We start from the raw sequence: 15,171 nt of genomic DNA, 5'->3' as shown, positions 1-15,171 counted from the left end.
TTCTATTCCTTTCCCAGCCATGTAATTCTTAACCCTAGAGTTGGTTTTCCTGGTGAGGATTTTTTTCCTGCAGATTTTCCCTCTAGCATAAGCTAGACAAATCTTCCAGTCTCATTTCAAATCCTCACAAATGTAGTCTTTTCACTCAAAAGGGCAAGCTCCCACTTGCGTTCTTGACCACTAGCTGTCCCCTCTTTGGGGGATCCTGGCAGACTAACTATGTCTGAAAGTTTCAAGGAGGAACCCTTTCCCTTTCAAAATCCATCTCCATGATAACATGAATCACATGGGCTTTGATCGCAGGTAGAAATGCTGTATTAGCTATCCATACGATCCCAACTCTTTTGTCTTGGAAGCAAATGGAAGTAAAGTTTAAAGCATAACCATTTAGAATCTGACATTCTCAATACCTTCCTGGGATGTTGGAGACTACCAGTCTAGACACTGTAAGCATAGTTGCTGTTGTCTATGTGTCCAAGTGTGAACACCTTACACTATCTTTCCGGAAAAAGAACTCGGGCTTCCCTTTAATCTTAAACAGCTGCATCACCCAGGCCTGTTGTCATGTAGTCTTCAGAACAGGTCACATGATTCCCTCCATTTTACCTTAAATTAGAGAAACTGTCCCAAAAAATAACAATAGGAGAGAAGGTGGCGTAGTGGTATTGTCGCTACACTAGTAATCCAGAGATGCAGGCTAATGGGACATGGGTAAAGGCACACACATGCACACATCCATACATACATCTGTAAACATGCAAAGATACATTTGTGCACAGGTAAACACACAAGCATGCACAGACGTACTCATGCAGATAAACCTGCACATTTTCCAGCAGGTAACAGTTTGGAGCAAGTATCCTGCCTTTGTCTTTCTCCCTGATGACACCAAGTGTGCAAAGTCCAAAATTAGTCCAATCCCACCATAGCAGCTGGAGGAGTTTGAATTTAATTAATAAATCTGGAATGATAAAGCTAGTCACAGTAATGGTGACCATGATTGTTGTAAAACCCATCTGGTTCACTAATGTCCTTAGGGTGAAGAAATCTGCTGTGCTTACCTGTTCTGGCCGACATGTGACTCCAGACCCACAGCAATCTGGTTGACTCTTAAATTCCCTCTGAAATGGCTTAGCAGGCCACTCAGTTCAAGGGCAATTATGGATGGGCAACAAATACGGGGGTTGCCATCAACACCCACATCCCATGAAAGAATTAGAACAGTCTTACAATCTTCATAATTGTAAAACATATTGTAAAAATGTATGAGTGGATGGGAGAAATGAGGATTAACGTGATCATCTTGCCATCTGAAGACAAGAAATCACTCGCGCTTCATTCTTGTGGCTTGATAGTGTCATTTGAATCTCTCAACGCGGATCTTTTCTGCTAATCGTGCACCCCCACCCATCATTCATGGGACAACAAGCTGTGCACTGCACTGCACTGAATGGCCCAGGTACAACAGGCAAATGCCAGGGCACTGTTCTCGGAACAGTTTCTGAGCTCAATATCCCCTCAGGGCTTCACGGCGTGACCCCACTGATAGTTGATAAATGGAGTGATATGACGCTATTCTGAGCTGGGCTAAGCTAGGGCGCCTCAGGCTGGTTGTGGTTGGCAACTGATTTTGGGCTTTGTACGCTTGGTGTCATCAGGGAGAAAAACAAAGCCCCCTGGGCGAAATTCTCCGCGGACCGACGTGACGCCCATTTCCGGCGGGAAAAAGCGGTGCGCATGACTCCGGCGTCTGGGCCTTCTTTTAAGCTGGCAATCTCCGTTCCCGGAAGGGCCAGCAGCGGACTGACACGATAGGCGTCAGTTTCACCAGCTGCGGAAGTGGCGAGTCCCGGCGTTTGTGTGGTGGGGAGAGAGAGAGACCCAGCGGGGTGGGGGGGCGGGGGAAGAAGAGCGACCCGGCATTGGGGAGGGGGGGGGGGAAGAAGAGCGACCCGGCATTGGGGGGGGGGGGAAAGAAGAGCGACCCGGCATTGGGGGGGGGGGGGGGAAAGAAGAGCGACCCGGCATGGGGGGGGGGGGGGAGGTGAAGAAGAGCGACACGGCATTGGGGGGGGGGGGTGAAGAAGAGCGACCTGGCATTGGGGGGGGGGGGGGGGGGGGGAGAAGGGAGAGACCCGGCGTTTGGGAGGGGGGGAGAGGAGAAAGACCCGGCGTTTGTTGGGGGGGGGGGGGGTTGCGGAGTTGAGGGGGAGGGGGAGGGAGGGAGGGAGAGAGGGAGGGGAGAGCCGGAGAGAGGGAGGGAGAGAGGGGAGGGAGGGAGAGAGGGCAGGGAGGGAGAGAGGGCAGGGAGGGAGAGAGGGGAGGGGAGGGAGAGAGGGGAGGGAGGGAGGGAGAGAGGGGAGGGAGGGAGGGAGGGATGGATTGCGGCATGGAGAGGAGAGGAGGAGGAGAGGGGGGGTTACGGCGTTGAGTGAGGGGGGGAGGGTGTTGCGGCGTTGAGTTGAGAGGAGAGGAGAGGGGGGGGGTACCTGCATTGAGAGGAGGGGGGGAGGGTACCGGCGTTGAGAGAGGGGGGGGCGGCGTTGGAGGGGGGTAGGGGTGGTGCGGGGGGGTTGAGGTAGGGGGCAGCGGCGTGGGGGTAGGGGGCGACGGATGGCCGGGACCAACGCACCGTCGCCCCCTCTGCACGCCCGCAGCCCCTACCGCAACCCCCCCCTCACCACCCTGCCCCTTCCCAACGCCCCTACCCCCTCACCACCACGACCCCCTCACCACCCCTACCCCCCTCCAATGCCCCTACCCACCTCCACCACCCCTACCCCCCCACAACCCTACCCCCTCCAACGCCGCCCCCCTCTCTCTCAACGTCGCACCCCCCCCACTAACGCCGCACCCCCCCACCCCACTAACAGAGAAGGAATGTGGGGGAGGAGGAAGGAGGGGGGAGGAGGAGAGAGGGTTGGTGTGTGGGTACCGGCTTTCAGAGGGAGGGGGGTGTGTGGGTACCGGCCTTCATGGGGGGGGTGGGGGGGGTACCGGCCTTCAGAGGGAGGGGGAGGGGTTGGGTACCGGCGTTGAGAGGGGGGGTGTGTGTGTGTACCGGAGGAGAGGGGGGGGACCCTGCGTTGAGGGGGGGAACCCTGCGTTGAGAGGGGGGGGGGGTTGCGGCGTTGAGAGGGGGGGTAGGGGTGGTGGGGAGGGGGGTAGGGGTGGTGAGGGGGGGGGTGGTTGGGGTAGGGGCAGCGGCGTGCAGAGGGGGGGGCGACGGTGCGTTGGCCCCGGCCATCCGTCGCCCCCCCCTCTCTGCACGCCGCTGCCCCCAAACCCCCCCCCCACTCGCCCCCCCCCACTCGCCCTCGGACACTGAACGGCGTCAACCATCATCAATGGTTGACGCCGTTTTAAAGCTACTCTGTTTTTCGCCGACGTGACCCGTGGCCACGTCGACGGGACTTCGGCCCATCCGGGCCGGAGATTTGTTGAAACAAAAATATAATGAAATCCCGCCGGCGCCAGCTGTTTTCAGAGGCTGCCGGCGGGATTTGCACAACGCCGGTTTTTGGCCGGTCAGAGAATAAAAAACCCTGCAGGAGCGGGATTAACGCCGCTGCCGGCCGATTCTCCGACCCTGCGTGGGGTCGGAGAATTTCACCCAGGGTACTTGCTCCAAACTGTTACCTGCTGGAAAATGTGCAGGTTTATCTGCATGAGTACGTCTGTGCATGCTTGTGTCTTTACCTATGCACAAATGTATCTATGCATGTTTACAGATGTACATATGGATGTGTGCATGCGTGTGCCTTTACCTACATACATATGTATCTGCATGTGTGTTTACCTATGTACATACGTATCTGTGCATGCTTGTGTGTTTACCTATGTACACATGTATCTGTACATGTGTGTGTTTACCTATGTACATATGCAACTGTGCGTGTTTACCTATATACATATGTATCTGTGCATGTTTACCTATGGAAATATGTATCTATGCATGCTTGTGTTTACCTATGTGCATTTACATGTGTGCATGTTTACGTATGTTTGTATGTATATGCATATGTGTGTGTTTACCTATGTGCATATGTATCTGTGCATACTTGTGTTTACTTATGTACACATGTATCTGTGCATGTGTGATGTACAGATGCATCTTTGCATGTGTGTGTGATTACCTATGTGTCTATGTACCTGTTCAAGCTTTTGTTTACATATATACAAATATATCTGTGCATGTGTGTTTACCTTAGCACATATGTATCTTTGTGTGCGTGTATTTACCTATGTACATGTGTATCTGTGCATGGATGTGTGTTTACCTATGTACATATATATTTACCTATGTACATGTGTATCTGTACATGTGTCTGTTTACCTATGCACATATGTATCCATGTATGTGTGTTTACCTGTGCACATATGTTTCTGCGCATGTGTGTGTTTACCTTTGTGAATATGTATCCATGCATGTGTGTTTATCTATGTGCATATGTATCTGTGCATGTTTACCTATGTACATATGTATCTGTGCATGTTTACCTGTGTACATATGTATCTGTGCATGTTTACCTATGTACATATGTGTCTGTGCATGTTTACCTATGTACATATGATGTATCTGTGCATGCTTACCCACACCCTGACTCCAATCACACCCTGCAGGAATATTATAGGTTTTAATGATATCACCTCTCATTCTTTGAAACTCGAGAGAATGCAGCCCAGTTACACCCTCTCTTAATCAAGATCGGCACAAGCAGATTAGCCAGACATTCACGAGATCTGCGGTTTTGGTGTGTGTAAAATGGCTGCTATATTAATCCGCATGGGAACATGTGACTGCACTTCACAAAATAATGCAGCAGATGTGCAAGACTTGTGGCATCCTGATGCACAGAGAAGTCATACTGAACCTTTCCAAACATTGCTTTAGCCTCAACTGGAGTCTCGCCTCCAATTCTGGGCACGGCACTTTGGAGATGAAGCATTGGAGCCGGTGAAGAAAGGCTCACGAAGATTGGCCCAGGAATGAGGGGCTTTGATTACACGGATAAATTACCAAAACTAGGACTGTTGTCCTTAGAAAAGAGATGGTTTGCAGGGAGATTGGATAGAGGTGTTCAAAATCATGAGTGACAGAATAAACGGGGAGAAATGGGCCAAATATTGGAGGACGTGACTTTAAGGCGAACTGCAAAACAAGGAGAAATGACATGAGGGAAAGCTTCCTTCATGCACTCAGTGGTTAGGATCCGGAATGATCTATCTGTGAGTGTGGCGGAGGCAGATTCAATCTTGGCTTTCCAAAGAAAATTGGATAATTATCTGAAAAGAGAAGATTTGCAGTGCTACAGGGAAAAGGCTGGGATGTGGGACTAGATGAGTTGCACTCAATTCTATGATTCTGTTCTTTGTTACATAAAAAGGTTCTTTTTTTCAATTTTGAACATTATCTGATTCAAGTACTAAACGTTCTGGAAATATGCAACAGGCCAGTAAGAATAGGATAGGAGAATCAGCCGATAAGCTCTCACGATTTTCATCAAAACCACGCTAAAAATCACAATCCCATCATTCTCCTCCACTGCTTAGAAATAAGGGGTCATCCATTTAGGAAAGAGATGAGGAGAAATATTTTCTCAGACTCTTCCTCAAAAGGCAATGGAAGCAGAATATTTGAATATTTTAAGCCAGATCTAGATAGATTCTGGATAAGCAAGGGGGCAAAAGGTGATAGGAGTGAATGTGGAGTTGATGTTATGATCAGATCGGTCATGATCTTTTTGAATGGTGGAGCAGGATCGAAGGGCCGAGTGGCCGACTCCCACTCCTAATTGATATGTTCGTATGTTCTGGATCTCAGCTACTACAGCCTCCATCATTCCCTGCCCAGTTGTAAACTGATTTGAAGAAATAAATAATTTGCATTTCATGTACAAAATTGTTAAAGGGGGGCAGGAACAGAGGGACCTGGGCAGCACGGTAGCATTGTGGTTAGCACAATTGCTTCACAGCTCCAGGGTCCCAGGTTCGATTCCGGCTTGGGTCACTGACTGTGCGGAGTCTGCACATCCTCCCCGTGTGTGCGTGGGTTTCCTCCGGGTACTCCGGTTTCCTCCCACAGTCCAAAGATGTGCAGGTTAGGTGGATTGGCCATGATAAATTGCCCTTAATGTCCAAAATTGCCCTGAGTGTTGGGTGGGGTTACTGGGTTATGGGGTTATGGGGATAGGGTGGAGGTGTTGACCTTGGATAGGGGGCTCTTTCCAAGAGCTGGTGCAGACTCGATGGGCCGAATGGCCTCCTTCTGCACTGTAAATTCTATGATATATGCATAGATCAGCAAAGTTGGAAGAACAGGAAAGGAGAGCAGTTAAACAACAATAAGGTAAACCTGGGCTTTATTAACAGGAGCATAGTGTACCAGAGCACGGAGGTTATCCTGAACGTATACAAGCCACTAGTTAGACCTCAGCTGGAGCATTGTGTACGGTTCGAGGCACCACACTGTAGGAAGGATGTGAATACATTGGAGAGAGCGCAGAAGAGGTTCACAAGAATGGTTCCAGGGTTGAGAAGCTTCAGTTATGAGGATAGATTGGAGAGGTTGGGACTGTTCTCCTTGGAGAGAAGAAGGCTGAGAGGAGATTTGATAAGAGACGTCCAAAATCATCAGGGGGCTGGACAGAGTAGACGGGGAGAAACTGTTCCCGCTTGTAAAAGGATTAAAAACGAGAGGGCACAGATTTAAAATGATGCGAGCAAAAACTTTTTCACACAACGAGTGGTTGACGTTTGGAATCCAGGACCTGGAAGGGTGGTAGAGGCAGGTTCAATCCAGGCATTCAAGGGGAGATGGGATGATTATTTGAAAGGAAACAATGGGCAGGGGTCTGGAGTAAAGACAGGGAATAGCAAATTACCCCTTCTTTTCTGCCTACTTGCAGACTTAAACTCACCTCCTCCCCTGCCCCCCTCTGCACCCTCCGAAAATTATCCAAACCCTCCCCAACACCCAGCACCTCTCCAAAACTCAGCACCTCCCCTCCCTCCACATCGGTTGAGAAACATAAACTCAGCAAAGACCAGGGATAGTACTTAGCACCTTCCTGGTCAGCATAACTTTATTCCAACGGGGGCAAAGCACTTAATCAAATGTGGTCTTTTAATTATATTTTTAATGATGTGGAGATGCCGGCGTTGGACTGGGGTGAGCACAGTAAGAAGTCTTACAACACCAGGTTAAAGTCCAACAGGTTTGTTTCAAACACGAGCTTTCGGAGCACTGCTCCTTCCTCAGGTGAATTTTTATATTTTTATTTATTCATAGAAAGTGAGCATCACTGGCAATGCCAGTATTTGTTGCCCATCCCTAATTGTCCTTGAGAAGGTGGTGGTGGATGACCTTCTTGAACCCTCCACGGCAGTCCGCGTGGTGTAGGTAAACCCACAGTGCTGTTAGGGAGGCAGCTCCAGGATTTTGACCCCAGCAATGGTGAAGGAACAGCCGACATAGTTTCAAATCAGGATGGTGTGCGGTTTAGAGGGGAACCTGAAGGTGATGATGTTCCCTGTGTGTCTGCTACCCTTGTCGGTCTCGGTGGCAGACGTCATGGGTTTGGAAGGTGCGACTGAAGGAGACTTGACAAGTTGATGCAGTGAGTCTTGTGTATGGTGTACATCGCAGCCACTGTGCAGAGGGAGTGAATGTTTGTGGATTGATGCACTATGCAATTAGACAGTTCCACCATTCATTGTCCAGCTATCTAATGAAGCCCTTCGTCAAATCCAAAATTCTGAGCATCTTGGCTTCAGTCCTAGTTTTAAGGGGCAACTCAGAGGGTGGAGAGAGTGACCTAACTTGAAAAAGAACTGGCTGCCTTCCCGCCAAGTTGCAACTCATACTGTCTGAGGTCGGGGGAGCAGTAAAGGTAACGAACCAGGCTAGATACTGAGCAGCTACTTAATTAGTTAATGTGCTGCCTGCCGGTGTGTGTCCTGGTATCTTTAGCAGCCAATTGCTTCTCAACACTTGAGCTATTAAGCTGAACATTCTCATTTCAAAATATTATTCTCAGCTTTGCAGATTAATGCTCATCCCTCTGTGGAAATAGGAATCCATTGAAATGTGCAGTCTGTGGATAACAATGAACAACAAAAGGTACTTTTATAATTGGTTTTATTGCAGCAGGGCTATAGGTTCTTCTGTGTTTAGACCCAGCTAAATGAGTTTATTATTACCTTGAGGATATCCGTTTGGCATTCAATGTGGATTTCGCACTCCTGGATTATCTTCATTTTGTTTTGAGTCGAGGGACATTCACACCGGGGAACAGAACACCTTCCATTCAGAACGCTGACTGTGCCAGCATTGCCTGGACCAGTATCCCAGCCTCTACAACCCTTCCCGGAAAACTGCTTCAGCTATTGATTTGTCTTTTGGCAAAGAATAATTTCCTGGCACCAGACCCTAAAAGTTATCCTCCACGACTGCCAACCGGTGCCCCTGCCTTGGGCTGCACGAAAGTTTTGCTCCTCATTTACTTTCAAACGACTTATCCACGTGAAATGGCCAATTAAAAAGCAAACGAATTGAAAGGTATTTTGAAATCCTGTCTGCCAACGACAGCAAACGTCATCGCGCTGTCCTTAATTTAGGTGAAGAGTTTTATCACGAACAATAATAACTCCCTCCCTAACAGCACTGTTGGTGTACCTACGCCATCAGGTCTGCAGCGGTTCAAGAAGACAGCTCACCACCTTCAAGGATGGATCAGCACTAAATGCTGGGCCTGGCCAGTGACTCACACATCCCGTGGTTGAAGTTTTAAAAGTACACATTGAAAAGTACACGTTAGGCTTGCTCCCAACATGTTCTGATCTACTGTCCGCGTGTGCCCTTCTACAAGTGTCACCCACACCTCACCCAACTGCAAAATCCTAAATCTGGCCGCCACATTACCAGAAGGATGTGGATGCTTTAGAGAGGTGCAGAAGAAGTTCACCAGGATGTTGCCTGATATGGAGGGTGCTAGCTATGAAGAAAGGTTGAGTAGATTAGGATTGTTTTCATTGGAAGACGGAGGTTGAGGGGGGACCTGATTGAGGTCTACAAAATTATGAGAGGTATGGACAGGATGGATAGCAACAAGCTTTTCCCAAGAGTGGGGGTGTCAGTTACAAGGGGTCACGATTTCAAGGTGAGAGGGGAAAGTTTAAGGGAGATGTGCGTGGAAAGTTTTTTACGCAGAGGGTGGTGGGTGCCTGGAACGCTTTACCAGCGGAGGTGGTAGAGGTGGGCACGATAGCATCATTTAAGAGGCATCTAGACAGGTATATGAACGGGCGGGAACAGAGGGAAGTAGACCTTGGAAAATAGGAGACAGGTTTAGATAAAGGATCTGGATCGGCGCAGGCTGGGAGGGCCGAAGGGCCTGTTCCTGTGCTGTAATTTTCTTTCTTTGTTCTAATACTCACCGCCATTGTTTGACTGCCGTGTAGTGCGTTAATGGCGGCCTGAGCTTCAGCGTGTGTTGAGAACTTCACAAATGCACAACCTGCAAAACAGAAAAACAGTGGGGAGGGCAACAAAGGTAGAATTACATAGCGTGTGTGCCAGGGAGACAGTCCATTCAGCCCAAATGGTCAATACTGGTGTTTATGCTCCATACAAGCTTCCACCCACCCCAGTTTCACCTCATTCTATCACCATTTCCCTCTGTTCCTCACTCCCTCATGTGTTTCTCCAGCTTCCCCTTACATACATCTCGCTATTCACCTCAAATGGTAGCAAGTTCCGCAACCTCTCCACTTCCTGAGAAGAGGTTGCTCCTGAACTCCGTTTTGGATTTATTAGTGACTGTCTTATATTTATAGCCTTAGTTTTTGCCTCTCCCACAACTGAAACCACCGGGTTGGGTATTTACAGTCAGGATAGAACCTTCAGCCATGTGTGAACGTAAAATTCAGCGTGATGATGTTGGTCAGTAATATGATATCATCACGCCAGCCTCAGATATTACACAAGATGGGCGGGTCTATAAATCAGAAGCCCATCCACCATTTTAAATCACCAATTGGCAAGCGATTGAGCTTGCTGAAGAGCCAAATTGGTGCAATCTTGTTTGCTGCCCACTGCAGTTACTTAGTGCCTGTCGGTCCCGAAAAAGTTTGGGAGGCGCCTTACGGCAAGTGTGACGAGGTGGCACAGGGAGGGAAGAAAGGCCTGCCCCCGGGGACCATGGGTGACAGCAGATCTGTTGGAGGAAGGTGGTCAGGCCTCCAGTATGTTTTTACATCGTTTCTGTTAACTTTTCTGAGCTGTCTATAAAGGAATGAAGGCGGAGGCTTCAGAGAGCAGGGCACCGGTAAATTTGGCGCCGTAATCGACTATCCTGTTCATGGCGTTACCCCTCTCCTCCCCTCCAGCCACAATAACCATAACACCGGCACAGGAGCCTCCCCCCCCCTCCATCCCATCCTGCACCTTAATTGGCTGCCTTTTCTCTGTATGGCTGCTATTCATCTGTCCGATGTTTGATGTGACAACCTGAACGGTGGGGTAGGGAATGAGCAGAGTGCGCACTTTCACTTCCACACCTCTCACCCTGCTGACAATATCTTTCCAGTGACTACCCCATCAAACCCCTCAGTTTGGGCATCATTTTAAACATCCAACGCTCGGTGCTGATGATCTCATCTTCATGACTCACCTTTACTGTTGCCGTCAGGTCCTCGTAGAACTGTGCATTCTTCTATGACGCCAAAAGATTCAAAGAGTCTGTACACATCATCCTCTGTCTGTTGTTTGTTTAGCATGCCCACAAATAATTTTCTGTCTTCTGAAACAAAGAGATATATTGTTTAGTACAGTTCAGAGACTGCAGACCTGCATGTAGGAATGGGGGTTATTTCCAGGATTTTGTGGTGACCTTTTACTCATCAAGGTAAGAGATGGCAATGTGATTGGAACAGTTCTCATTTTTGGGCCATTCAAGTACCAAACATTGTCAGAGCAAGGTGGGTACGCTTTAGAGTTAACCCACCACACCCCAGCTCTGGAATGCCAATCACAGAATAGAAACATACAATAGTTATGGCACAGAAGGAGGCCATTCGGCCCACTGTGTCTTCACCAGCTCTCTGCAAGAGCAGCTCACCCAAGCCTACCTTTCCCCCCCGTTGTCCCGCAAATATTTTCTCTTCAGGTAATTATCTAATCCCCTTTCAGAAGTCTCGATTGAATTTGCCTCCACCACACTCCCAGGGAGTGCAGTCCACATCCTGTAACCACTCGCTGTGTGAAATATTTCTCCTCGTGCCTCCATTGCCTCATTTGCCAATCACCTTAAAATCAGTGCCCTCCGGTTCGCCAACGTTCGACCAACGGGAATAGCTTCTCCCCATCTACTCTGTCCAGGTCCCTCATAGTTTTTGAAAATCTCCAACTATTTCCCCTCAGGGTCCCAGGATATTTCCCATCCACCCCGGTTGACTTTTCCACTTTGCGAACTGCCAAACATTTAAGGCTATTCTCTTAATCTATTTAATACATGATATAAGTCACCAGAGTGGACAGGGTTGGAACCACCATTCTGCATACTGACTGGGGGAATAGTACCTGAGTGAGAAAGATCATAAACTCCAATCATCCAACCGCCTTTTCATAGACCAATCCAACCTCCCATTTGTTATTAGCACCATTTCTGGGTATATGGATGTAGGACAGTAGAGGATTGGGCAGTGCTAAGTTTATCTGGATGGTTCAAATGGCCTTACACATCTGTATTTTAATCATCACACTTTAGGAAGGATGTAAGGGTCCTTGAGAGGGTGCCGAGGAGATTTTACAAGAATGGTCCAAGGGATTGCGGGGATTTTAGTTACAATGTTAAGTTGGAGAAGCTTAAGTGCCCTCCTTGGAGCAAAAGGGATGGAGGGGAGATTTGGCAGAGGTATACGAGAAGACGACAGGCTTAGATAAGGTGAGCAAGGAAAATTTAGCCACTAGCTGATACTACGAGGACGAGAGGATTTAAGGTTCCACGGGGAAGAGGAGATAATGAATTATTTCAAAGGGAAATTTGGTGGGGACATGAAGGAAAGCTGCAGAGCTACAAGGATTGAGTGGGGTGGGGGGGGGGGGGGGGGGGGGGGGGGACTGGCTGGATTACACTGTATCGGTTCTGGATTGCTGGCTTCGGTTCAATGGGCTAAATTGCATCCTTCAGTTCCCTAAAGACCTCGATGGCTGGAATTTGCCTGTCTGGGACTAAGTTCCATGACAGGGGCGGGAACGTAGAGTGTTTACTGCTGTGGAGGTCGGCAGGAAACGACGGCATATCTTCCAGTCCCCATCTCATTAATTATGCACCTGTGAACTTTAACACCATATTCTGTGTCAGGGCGGAGATGATGGTGTGAGTCCCGCCATCATACCTGGGTGTTATATTGAAAAGGCGGTCAATATCACCGACCCACCGTTGAAGGGGGAAGATGGACAACCCCCAGGACACTGTATCTGGAAGATCCACCTGCAGATGCTCCCTCCCACCCACTGGTGTGGTGTTACCGGATCCAGGGTTGCTGGCAGCCCCAGGCATCGTCCGGGTGAGCCCTTCCCTCGCCAGGCCACTTGATGCCGGACCAGCGAGTTGCCTTGCGGCGTCATGAAGAATGGGGAGGGAGGGAAGATTCCGATTAGGATTTCACCTGCATCCCATTAGCAAGATGCAAATTCAGCCTCCAGCAGGTTTCCCGATCCGCTATGGATGGTCCCGCGGGAAATTCACGCCAGAGTCAAACTGACTTTTGGGACCCTGCCGCATTCTACTCTCCCCCCCCCCCCCCCCCCCCCCAACTTCTCCCTGCCCCCCCAACCCCCCACCCACCATTGAATCTGCCATGGGAGAATTCCAGCCCATGAATCTCATTGCCGTCCTATAAAATGTAAAGAAAGATATTTAAATCACAACTAAAACTCAACACTGACAACAATGTCTGCAAGAATACTATAAATGCGACTATTAATTTCCATTCTCCCCCAGTTGTTTCACCACCACAAGCCCTCGTCACGATGAGCTACGGCTCCTCTACAGTAAGACTGCCTCATTTCCATTCCAATGTCACGAACCCCAGGAGCCTCAGTTTGGGCACCTCACTTCAATTTAAATTCTTCATTCCAAAGCAGATCACACACACGCCATTAATAAGGACTGCAGACTGGGATCGCACCCAAGAGGCTTTTAATCGAGAAATTTCAACAAACGCCCACAGTGCGGAGCGCGCCAAGGTTGAAAAGAGTAAGAGACAAGAAAATAGATCAGGAAGTGATATATAATCAGACAATGTCAACCTCAAGTTTAAAAGGAGCTTCAGGATTTTCGGAGGAAAGATGCACTGAGGGCGAAGCTTAAGCTCAAGTGATCTCATAAACCAGCAGCATCACAGCTCGACATTGCGTCTTTATGATAAATCATATCTTGCGGGGGGAGGGGGCATTGAAAAGCAATTATGATATAAGCACATCTTATACATACATTAAAGCAAAGATAATGAAATGGAACTCAAATGGTGACAATCTAATATCATGTGAATCAAATGGGATTTCAAGTTGGATGATATACATTTTTTTATTCATTCATGGGGTGTGGGAATCGCTGGCTAGGCCGGCATTTATTGTCCATCGCTGAGTGTCCTTGAGGAGGTGGTGATGGCCCATCTTCATGAACCACTGCAGTCCATGTGGTATAGGTACATCCACTGTGCTGTTAGGGAAGGTGTTCCAGGATTCTGACCCAGCGACAGTGAAGGAACGGTGATGTATTTCCAAGTCAGGATGATGTGTGGCTTGGAGGGGAACGTGCAGGTGGTGGAATTCACATGCATCTGCTTCCCTTGCCATAGAGGTCGTGGGATTTCATGGTGGCGTCACCACGAGACAGACTGGAGTGCAGTGGTTAGCACTGCTGCCTCACAGCGGCAAGTTCGATTCCATCCTTGGGTGACTGTCTGGGTGGGCGTCCTCCCCGCGTCTGCGTGGGTTTCCTCCGGGTGCTCCGGTTTCCTCACACTGTCCAAAGATGTGCAGGTTAGATGGATTGGCCATGCTAAATTGCCCTTAGTGTCCAAAAAAGGATAGGTGAGGTTACTGGGTTACAGGGATAAGGTGGAGGTGTGGGGCTTAAGTGGGGTGCTCTTTCCAAGAGCAAGTGCAGACTCGATGGGCTAAATGGCCTCCTTCTGCAATGTAAATTCTATATTCAGAATCTGCATGTTCTCCCCACGTCTGCGTGGGATTCCTCCCACAGTCCAGGTGCTCCGGTTTCCTCCCACAGTCCAAAGATGTGCATCTTAGATGGATTGGCCATGCTAAATTGCCCTTAGTGTCCAAAGATGTGCAGCTTACGTGGGGACACGGGGATAGGGCGGGCTGTGGGCCGGGTTAGGGCGATCGTTCAGGGGGTTGGTGTAGATTCAATGGGCCGAATGGTTTTCTTCTGCACTGTAAGGTTTCTATTCTATGGACTTCCTGCAGCACAACCCAAATTATCTTAATCCAATATGTTATCTGACAGTTACAACAAAGCTACCAGCGCCCCGTGCTCTGTAATTCTATCACTAGCAGGTCTCTATGGTTGTGCAACATTTTGTTGACAAGAAAATATTGAAGGCCACTCAGATACTTGCTCATAATGAGAAAAAAGAATGAGATTACACTGAGGAGTCCTATAAAAATATTTGCAAGCTTCCCAGTGGAATCACTGAGTCATGGGAACACACTATCAACTACCTTGGGAATGGAATAGATACGCAATGGGGAGAATTTGCAGGAACTCGGGCAGCACGGTAGCACAAGTGGATAGCACTGTGGCTTCACAGCGCCAGGGTCCCAGGTTCGATTCCCCGCTAGGTCACTGTCTGTGTCACGTCTGCATGTTCTCCCCATGTCTGCGTGGGTTTCCTCCGGATGCTCCGGTTTCCTCCCGCAATCCAAAGACATGCAGGTTAGGTGGATTGGCCATGATAAATTGCTCTTAGTGACCACAAAGGTTAGGAGGAGTTATTGGGTTACGGAGATAGGGTGGAAGTGAGGGTTGAAGTGGGTCGGTGCAGACTCGATGGGCTGAATGGCCTCTTTCTGCACTGTATGTTCTATGTTCTAAAAGAGTAGAGATGTAGGATTAAGAAATATTGTGACTACAAGAGCAG

General features: G+C 48.9%; 1 protein-coding gene across 7 annotated transcripts in view; it reads right to left on the bottom strand.

Moving 5' to 3' along the window:
- The window catches only part of celf5a (cugbp, Elav-like family member 5a), a 512,219-nt gene that overhangs the window by 68,554 nt on the left and 428,494 nt on the right, over positions 1-15,171 (bottom strand). For 4 of the 7 annotated variants that reach the window (XM_038777515.1, XM_038777513.1, XM_038777516.1 and 1 more), the window contains 2 exons: positions 10,674-10,802; positions 9,439-9,518 (listed from right to left, as the gene is read on the bottom strand). In XM_038777515.1, the coding sequence (XP_038633443.1) occupies positions 9,439-9,518; positions 10,674-10,802 (209 nt within the window). The remainder of the gene's footprint in view (positions 1-9,438; positions 9,519-10,673; positions 10,803-15,171) is intronic. The other 3 variants (XM_038777514.1, XM_038777517.1, XM_038777520.1) reach the window with 1 other exon arrangement.

Source organism: Scyliorhinus canicula, chromosome 18, assembly GCF_902713615.1.
Source record: "Scyliorhinus canicula chromosome 18, sScyCan1.1, whole genome shotgun sequence".
Classification (NCBI taxonomy): Eukaryota; Metazoa; Chordata; class Chondrichthyes; order Carcharhiniformes; family Scyliorhinidae; genus Scyliorhinus; species Scyliorhinus canicula.
The sequence above is the reverse complement of the archived record's forward strand: the minus strand, read 5'-3'. Positions and strand labels throughout refer to the sequence as shown.